This window comes from Chaetura pelagica, unplaced genomic scaffold, assembly GCF_000747805.2.
Source record: "Chaetura pelagica isolate M959 unplaced genomic scaffold, ChaPel_1.0 scaffold240, whole genome shotgun sequence".
Lineage (NCBI taxonomy): Eukaryota > Metazoa > Chordata > Aves > Apodiformes > Apodidae > Chaetura > Chaetura pelagica.
The window spans coordinates 67271-76857 of record NW_009951796.1 but is presented as its reverse complement, the minus strand read 5'-3'; the positions used below and the strand labels follow the sequence as shown (position 1 = coordinate 76857).

The following is a 9587-nucleotide window of genomic DNA, read 5'->3' as shown; positions in this document are numbered from 1 at the left end:
GTCCGTTTTCCTGCCACTCATCAGGAAGACATTGAAACAGGGGACTCCCAGGCTGAAGAGGAGCTGGAGGTTGAGGAAGTGGCTGACATTCAAGTTGAGCCCAAGGAGGGCTCCCCAGAAGCTCCTGCCTCACCCCAGAGAGAAGAAATCTTGCTTACCAACTACAAGACAGAGACATGTGATGATTACAAAGATGAAACAACAATCGATGACTCCATCATGGACACAGACAGTCTCTGGGCAGATACTCAAGGTGTGCATTATCCTTTCTGTTTTGTCTGTTAAATACTATTCTTTCAAAATCATAATGATAACAAAGCAAAATTATTATAGTTGCAATAGTAATCTCAGCATGTTTCAGAGAAATGGTAGTCTGCCCTTTTTATTAATACATCTGCTTTGTCTTCAACTATTTTTCCCTGCTCCACCACAGTATTGTTAACATTTGTTACTAATCTTTTGTTTGTTGTTATAATTTGCTCTGATCCTACAGATGATGATAGGAGCATCATGACTGAACAGTTAGAGACTGTTCCTAAAGAGGAGAAGGCAGAGAGAGAATTGCGAAGATCATCTCTCGATAAGCATAAAAAAGAGAAACCTTTTAAAACTGGGAGAGGCAGGATTTCTACTCCTGAAAGGAAAATAGCTAAAAAGGAACCTAGCACACTCTCCAGGGATGAAGTGAGAAGGAAAAAAGGTTCATTTAATACTCCCTCTTACCATTTTTTAAATTTCTATTTACTTATTTATTTATTACTATTGTACTATCCAGTTTCTCTATTGTAGATGATGTGCACTTTAACAATATTAACTGTAGGTCTTTTTAATGAGACATTGTGCAACTGTGAAAAGCCCTGTGCAAGGCTCACTGCTCCACCAGTCCTGTTTAATTTGTAGGCATCCCCACTGGTCACTGGGTGACCCAGAGCTGAGGTTTATGCACCAGTGCTCCCCATCTTCTGCCCTTGCATTCGTTCACCCCAGTAGAAGCGACACGTCGGGTTGGAGTTGTGGAGCAGTGGGCCTGCCACTCGGTGTGTTGTCATATGAAACTATTTGCTGTTTTTTTTCCTGATTGTGTGTTTCTGTGTTTTCTTGTCCATAGCAGTGTATAAGAAAGCTGAACTTGCTAAAAAAACTGAAGTTCAGGCCCACTCTCCTTCCAGGAAAATCATTTTAAAACCTGCTATCAAATATACTAGACCAACTCATCTCTCCTGTGTTAAACGGAAGCAGACAGGTGACTGCATTCTGTTCAGTTATGCAATGTGGCTGGCAAACATAGACATTTTACTTTTTTTTCTTTTTTTTCTTTTTTTTTTTTGTAAATCTCATGGCTGTAGCAACTTCTCTTATTTATTTATTTTTCTTCCAGGAATATTAATCTTCACAAATAGTATTGCTTTTTTAGTGCTTTGTATCATTTTTCTTTTCTTCTTTCTTTCTTTCCTGGTATTTGTTTATTTTTTTAATGGAGGCCATGATCATTTATGCTTGTCATTGCTTGGGCCTCTGAGTGCTGTGGTTGTAACTTGGCATCGTGCTTATAGTAGTGTGGTGTTATAGGAATCTCTGCTCATCATTTTGTTCCTTTTTTTCTTTTTTAAAATTATGCCTTTGTTTTTTTTTTCCTGGTGGCAAAATGTTGACAGCTAAACCATGGTGTGCATTTCCATTATTTTGCTTTTTTACTCTCGTGCATAATAAGAAGTGTTTCAGACTTGCATTGTGTTGGTTGATGTTACCTGCATTGACACTTCCCAATCTGTCACTGATGTTTATGCTATACAGTCAAAATCCACAGGGGGAAACCAGCCACATACAGCATGAAGCTGAGAGAGAAGAAATCTGGCCTCGCCCTACGAATTCTTTCCAAGCAAAACTTAATATTTGCTAGAGGAGGACTGAAGGATGAAACAAATGATTCCTGTTACATCTTGATAGGTGTATCATTATTTAGAGGACCAAAAAGAATACGTTTCAGCATTTTCGTCATACTACGTGTTATTACTGTGAGTTCAGGGTGGAAAGAAGAACATCTTGACTTTTCTGGTGATCTTGGGAAGAATTGCAACAAGAGGCCAGGATTTCTGTCATGTACCATAACCACGTGCTCGTGCTGCGGACATTCAGGAGTGAAGCTAGGGCTGTTGAGAGAAGAGCCAGGCACAGCTCTGCAGAAGTACATAGCCTCTTCTCATGGCTTAGAAATTCAGAACAGGGTTTATTACCCATCCTGTAGTTATACACTGCAGTGCTCATAGTGTTCCTGAGAAGTCTCCCTCATCTGGTTTTGCACCATTGAGTCACTTCTGTTCTAAAATTAGGCCAGTCTCAGTATGGAAGTGAAAATACAGTAAAAGGATAGTTATGCCAGGGTTGCTTTAATATCATGCCTCAACTGTATGAAGTGTGTGTTGTCTCCCAGTTAGTATTCCATGAGGACAATGGAACTAAATGGTTGGTCCCATCACCTTTCTTCTGTAAATCTGTTACTTTTACTTCCCCTCTCACAAGAAATGGAGCCAGGAAAAGGCTGATCCCAGCACCTCTGTGTTGCGTGATGGCTCCTCCTCAGTTCACAGCCTCTGGGCTGTCCTAATTGGCACTCTGAACCAGTACTATTCAATAGTGAGGGCTTTTCAAAAAGGGAGGAAGACAACTCAGCTTGCTATTTCTTGCTTTTTGCTGAAGCAGAACTCGGTCAGCTCAGCAGTTACAACCCATAATTCACATCTTCTTTCAAAAGACTGAGGGGGTTCAATAAATGGTGGAAACAGGGCAAAAAAGTATTGGCTTTGTAGTGTCCTCAACTTGGCCTGCACTTCTACAGTCAAGTGGCCATTGCTGTCTTTGCCTCAGGTACTGCTGCTAACTCCTCTGGACTCTTCTGGCCATAGACTCACATAAGGAAACCTGCCCCACAGCCTTAAATGCTGCTGCCCGGCAACTGGCTGAGCTTTTCTTCTCTCACTCCAATACGAAGTGAAGCAGATGTTTTAGTCAAAGTGAAGAAGTGTAATACAGAAACAACCTCCCAGTACATTTAAATCCTGAGATGGAGAACAACCAAAATAATGGACCCAGATTGATCATAACATTTTCAGTAATGCAGGTTGAACTTTGAGGTTTAGTCTTTAAAGCAGGGTAGTGGGAACCACATCAGAAAGTGTACAAAAATATCTTTTACAATGTTTCTTCATACTCAGTGTTGATGGAAAACTCACAGTATGCCTTATTTTCCTCTCCCTCGTCTTTTTATACTCACTGATGGGACTTGAGCAGAGGCCATGAGGAAGAGAGGAGTGCTATGTGATATCCTAGGAGTGTAGGTGGCCATATGTTAACGTACATATCCTGGAGCTGAAACCTGTCATTCAGCTCTTCCCAGGATCTGGAATTTAGAGGGATATTTCTCTCCCATTTTCCTTTCATGTAAAATACAGCACTGTTTCTTGAAGCCAGTTTTGACTGTCAGTGTGTCCTATTTGGAATGGTTTTGTCAGCCTTAGTGATACCTTAGTGGAGCCCCACCTGAAGTCCCTCAGCAGTGTAGTCTATTCAACTTTGAGTGTATTGCAGTCAGTTAAAAGCTCCATGTTGCATTTACTGTGACTTAAACATGCCTAGTTATAAGACACAAGTATCTATCAAAAAAGTCATTTTTTTTATTGTAGAGGCCTGGGAAATTACATCTTTTCCCCATCTCCCCTCAATACTGGAAGAAAAGTTCCCATTTTACTGGTAAGCATTGGCAGTTCCATATCCACAAAGGAGGGACTGCTTTTCAAGAGACTCATCTTTGCCATTTGACAAATAAACTGCATGGCCAACCTTGAGGAAAGAGTTGTGAAGCCTTTGCCTTGACTGGAATAGTTTCATGAATGATACCCCAAGCTGACTGGTGTTTGTCACTGGCTGTGAGACAGCACTGCAGTTGTGCCATCAAAGAAGTGTTTATGGTGGTAAGGCCAGGACAAGCACCTGGCTATGAGTGGGTGTCACTATGTGGTATGCCCTCTGATCCTTGTGTTCAATTCTGGGGTCACCCTCTTAAGTAAAACGTATTTGTTGTGGATTTAAACTGGCAGCAGAGCCTGCAGATATCTTTTGTTCAGATAGAGAAGTTGTGGTGTGTTCAGGTAAGTCAGCACAAGCAGCACAGCTGTTCTTTTCACTTCATAGTGGTGGCTGGCTAGGGTTCAATACCAAGGGAGGTAAGTAAGGAAGAAAAGTTGTTTGTGGTTATTTAGAAGAGATGCAAAACAGACGAAAACCAGCAGTTACAGATGTGACAAAATGTGATGCAGGAAGGCTGTGCTGTACTTACCCTTGCTACAAATTCAGAAGAACTGAAGTACACAATTAAGTATTTTCCTCCTCACAAGTTTTCTCTCTTGCTCCTTCAATTTAAAAAACAAACAAACAAATCCACCCAAAAAACAGGGATCTCCTCACTGTGCCTGGGAACTGCGCAGGGAAAGGAGAAAATTAATCAATTCTGTTGTGTACCATGTGTCAGGGTTGGTTTACAAAGGGAAGACAATTGGATTTGCAGCTAGAGGATTTAATCTGTGCCCGCTGTCCTGCTTCTGCATTTCCCAAGGGCATCCTAGCACAGATGCCAAAAGATTTCACATCTAGTTTTTGTGTAGCAAATAACTCCCTAGTGTTGGAGTGAAACTAATAACCTGCTTTCCAAAAAGGTGCCCCATTCCAAAACTCTTTGGAAGGGTGGAATCCAAGTCAGAGAGAAAAATCTTGCTTCAAATCATGTTTTATCAGAAGAATGTAATACTGAATTAACATACTTGATGTCTCAGGTATAATTTTGAATTGCCAAAGTCTGAGGGTTTAATTGACCCACGACACACTGACTTTGTTGACACAATTAGGATGATCATTCAACAGTGAATCTCTCTTTTCCCACTAGGAATGTTGGGTAATATTTTGAAAAGCGATGATTTCAGGGACATCTCAAAATTTCCATTGGGGGATTACTTAAAGGGGCCTGATTTTTAGTGGACAGCCCTGCAAGTCAGGATGCTGAGATATCTGAGGATTGACCTTCAGAACTAGAGATTCTTACAGTTGTCAGCTATTTATTGAACTTGTTACTGTAGTTTCTGGGCTTCTGGGAACAGGAATACAAAATTTCGGTTTGTTTGAAAAGTGTGGAATACCATTTTACGTCAAGATTGATGAGTGCAGCATTTTTTTGAGGCAGGTACATTTCTGCATACAGTTCATTTAGAGTAATTCACAAGGTAATTGCTTTGCTCAATAGTTCCAGGGCATTTAATTGTTCTAACATTTATACTAAGTGTAAATGCTTATTATTATTGTTTTTAACTATCAAGTCTCTTTTTGGGTCTCTCAGCAGCAGGTGGTGAAACAAACCAGGCTCCTGGTGTATTTAAACAAGCAAAGGAAAAACTCTCAGTGAGTAAAATGATTGTTCATTTTTATAATCTCCTTTTGTCCTTATTTCAGATCTTTGTGTGTTAAATTAGTAATTCTGTGTTCCATTTAAAATTTGTGTTACATTTAGAATTTGTTTGCCCTATTAATTACTCATTTAAAAGGGTAATTAAAACCACCTTTCCTGAATAAACTCTGAATTACAGTCCCAGGTAGTAGCTGATGAGAATTTGCAGATGCATAGGGGCACATTCAGACTGCAAACTGCAGCAGTCGAATGTCATTCAGGATTTTTAGCCAGATCATTCTCTGCAATAAACTGTACCTTGGACCTTTCTGTAGCACCCAGCTCATACTGCCAGCTTGCTTGATTGCTGTGCAGGCAGAAACCCTCTGCCAGGACTCAAGGGATGCCTTTGGATGCACCATTACTTAGCCATGCATTCTGCAGAGGTCATTCCTGTCTGCAAGTTATTGCCCAGCAGCATTTTATCTGCGATTGATTGCTTTCTGAACGGCCATTTCCTGGGCCACTGATTTCTGTGTTCTAACCTGACAGTTACGTGCCCCGCCTTCAGCTGCTCTGCAGCCTGCTCTGCTTCCTGTGCCTGGCTCTTCTCAGCTGAGTTTCCTTTGACAAATACTCTGCTCTGCTTCCTTGTTGACTGTATGCTCTTCCTGTCCCACCACTCCAAAATCCCCAGGAAACCAACCTGCTTTCACTACCCCCTGTGCAACTTTTTGTTACATGACACTGACACGTGCTAACACACATCTGCAGCACAACAGTACTTTGTCGATGTTAGCCATCATTAACAATGAAGAATATCCTTATATTTCCTAATATATTCCATGGCTGATTTGTTTCATCTGTCTAACCAGACAATACATTATCTAGGAAACAAAAAACTCTGTCTCATAAAGTGCTGCATGTTATTTATGAATCATAAGGAATTGCTAATGATCATAGCAGCATAGCTGATGGGAAGCTTTGGAGGAGCTGTGAAGTTAAGACCTGAATTCAGCCGTGGGTTCTGGAATTTCACGTGGTTTGTCAGGTTTGACTCATTTCAGCTCATAACTGGGAAACTGCCTGATCTTCTTTACTGGTACAGTGAGAAGTATCTGGACAAGTTTCTGGTATGAGTCAACAGTATGGTTTAATACTGTCTGTCCTTCGGGAGTATTCAACACTTATGCAAAATACGTCAATATTGGCCCATTTTCCGAGTCATCTGTGTTCATTGAGTGTGCTAAGTACCTGCACTGCAAATTCATTCTCTGCTTTCTGTAGACCTATTCCTGTCCCTTATGTTAAGGCAAAGATCAGAAGTGTGTCTGTGCTTACTTTCTCTCCCTGTTGCCTCCCTTCTCTGCTTGCCACACTCACACATCTCTTGGACATTTCTGTGCTTTGGCTTCACCTCTGCTTTTATAAAGACCTCTTCCTTTTTGTTGCTGTGCTTCTTTGTCATTCAATGCAGCCTTTTCCTCACCACTGGTAATGTTAGATCATCCAATCTGGTCAGTCTTGCTTCAAACTGCAGTTTACATACTGCTTTGCAGAACAAGTTCAGGAAAGGCTAAGCAGTTCCATCTGCTGGAAGGAGCTGTGTACCTGCTGTACTGAGATGATGAGAATATCAGCCATGCATTAGGAGCACCTCTGAAATACAGTGAGGTTTCTGCATCCCAGCTTCAGCAATGCCTGAGCTTTAGTAAGCATCACACCGGTCTTTGTCCAGTGGACAGCTGGTACTTTAGGCAACGTGTATTATAATAGAGGTCAAAGACAGTGTATTGCTAATGGAGAGTAAGAATAACTTCCTGATTAAAACACAGGCAGGGATTGAGACAGTTGTCTTCTTTGCTTGCTCCACCAGCTTTGTGCATGTAACTGAAATCTGCCTGGGCAGATTCTTCGGCTATTATTGATGCAAAAAGGTGTCTTGCTGCCTAAAGGACACCAAGGGGATCTAGACTGTGATAATCTCAGAGCAGTGTCTTAGCTCAAGGTCATGCCTTTTCCCCAGCTGCTCCACTGGAAGGTATCAGTGTCATCCATCTTTAGCATCCCCATTAAATGCACATATTCATGGAAGACACTATGCAATGGTGTGAAAAGGGCAAAGATTCTACACTGTGCCTTGAGTCTTTAATTTGTAAGCATTTTCCAGTCTCATTTTGCATAACCTGCAAATTGAAAAAGGTGAAAACCATTCAGTGAACATTTGGGCCTTGAACTGTGCATGCTTAGTTACATCTCAAGTTTAGAAAAACAGGTGAAAGATGTTTAGAGTGTCTGCTTCTTGGAGCCACACAACCTAGATAAACTACTTCCACAGTTTCAGCATCAATAAACACCTTAGTGGATTTGTAAATATGGGCCAGAGTTTCACAAGTGGATGGGACCCATAGATAGAACAATGTCTGGAGAAGCCTTTGATGTGACGGAAACACATCTTTTCAGTTTCTGATTAAAATAATTATTCACTGATTTTATTCTGTGTATTGGCAGACAATGAAGTAAGTATTAAAGAAAAAAACGTAAATATGTTGCAAAATTCATTCTAGGAGTATATTCTTGCTTGTAAAGCATTTTCATACTTTCAACTACTGTCTTGTCTTGCTCAGTAGAGCTGCTGGATATGGATGATGATATCCAATAAAAGTCCTCTCAGCTGTGCTGTAAGAATTGTTTGTTGCACAGTTCTGCAACTCACCATCAATCATGTAGATGATGTCATGGGTGACATTCAGCACACCAGCTGCAGTTTTCTGTAGACTGGGTATGTACCCTAAGCCTGTCAGCAGAGAGCTGACAACCAGTTCTTTTCTTACTTTCTGAGAAAGACAACTTAAGGAGTAACTCAGACACCTGTTTGAAACATCAGGCAAGTCTAGGTGACTGAAATCAAACACCAGCTTTTTAATGGCTGAAGTTCTGTACCAAATCCCGTAATTGCAGGCCCATTGGGATTGGTCCCACATACAACTTCACGTTTGTATGAATACAGGGAGAACCAGGACTACATTGCAATGATAACAGCCTTGCAAGTGTTCTCTGTAGTATCATTTATACCCATGGGAGAAAAGAATGTGTTACTTCAGCAAGTAGCTCTCTTCTCTTTCAAGGTAATTCCTTTTTGCAAAGCATCTAAGTGCTCCTAAGTGTCAACAAAGAATTTTCAGGCCTTCCTGTTGCTGTTTGATTATTATTTCAATGGGTTAATATCATTATTCAGAATCAGATGAGTATCTGATCACCATGACATATGATGTCAGCCTTTCAACCATATGTGCTTTCCTCATCCTAGGACTCCACACTCTTACATAGTGACACCAGATGTACAGAAGAGTGTTTGGGCTACATGGTGGCACAAGAAGCAATACTGTCATGCCATTCTGCCCTTGTGGGAATACTGGTGTAACTTTTATTTTACAATTCCCACTGTTGTGTTCTTGACTGTAGCCTGGAGGGATCCATTTCAAATGCACAACTTAGTTATAAAGGACTGGGATCTCTTGGTGCTCCTGTAGTTCTGCACTTGCTTCTAATACAGCCAGCCAGCAGGTGTACTGGTTAAATGCCATACCTGGCACCAGTGTTGTTCTATTAACACGACAAGAATATCATCTGTGGAAAAAGACACTTCCTAAAATCAGTAACTGTGATCGGACCCATATTGTTGCAGTCAGACAACACACTTTCATTATGGAAACACACTTTTCAAATTAAACTTTAATGTATGTGGGATCTGCACTGACACCGTTACCAGACACAGGAAAAGTATTGATTCATAGCTTGGCATTTTTTGGGGTCCATGTTGCATATGTTTTCCTTTTGTCTGGCTTCATGTTGTGTTTTCTTTTGTTTGTTTTCTCATGACTAGACTGCCTCTTTGTCAAAGATTCCTGCCTCAAAGTCTAGAGCAAAGTCATTGCTTCCTCCAAGACCCAGCTCAGCTTGCTCATTAACTACTAAAAGGGCCACTTTTCTCGATACAGACAGTTATTATGTACGGCCCTCCTCAGCAGGCCCAAGAAACTGCTTGCCCTACTCAAAATCAGATGCTCAGGTAAGGTAGCAGAGTTGGTAGCAAGAGCTAGCTTGGAGATGTGTAGGTGAATTCCATGGATCGCATTCTGTCTCCACTGAATGT

At 41.0% G+C, this 9587-nt stretch overlaps 1 protein-coding gene across 3 annotated transcripts in view; it reads left to right on the top strand.

Annotated features, from left to right (window-relative positions):
- Positions 1-9587, top strand: part of MAP2 (microtubule-associated protein 2) — a 65005-nt gene that overhangs the window by 35690 nt on the left and 19728 nt on the right. For 2 of the 3 annotated variants that reach the window (XM_010007341.1, XM_010007334.1), the window contains exon 4: positions 5384-5445. In XM_010007341.1, coding sequence (XP_010005643.1) covers positions 5384-5445 — 62 coding nt within the window. Of the gene's footprint in view, positions 1-5383; positions 5446-9317; positions 9504-9587 lie in introns of all 3 variants that reach the window. The other variant, XM_010007326.1, reaches the window with a different exon arrangement.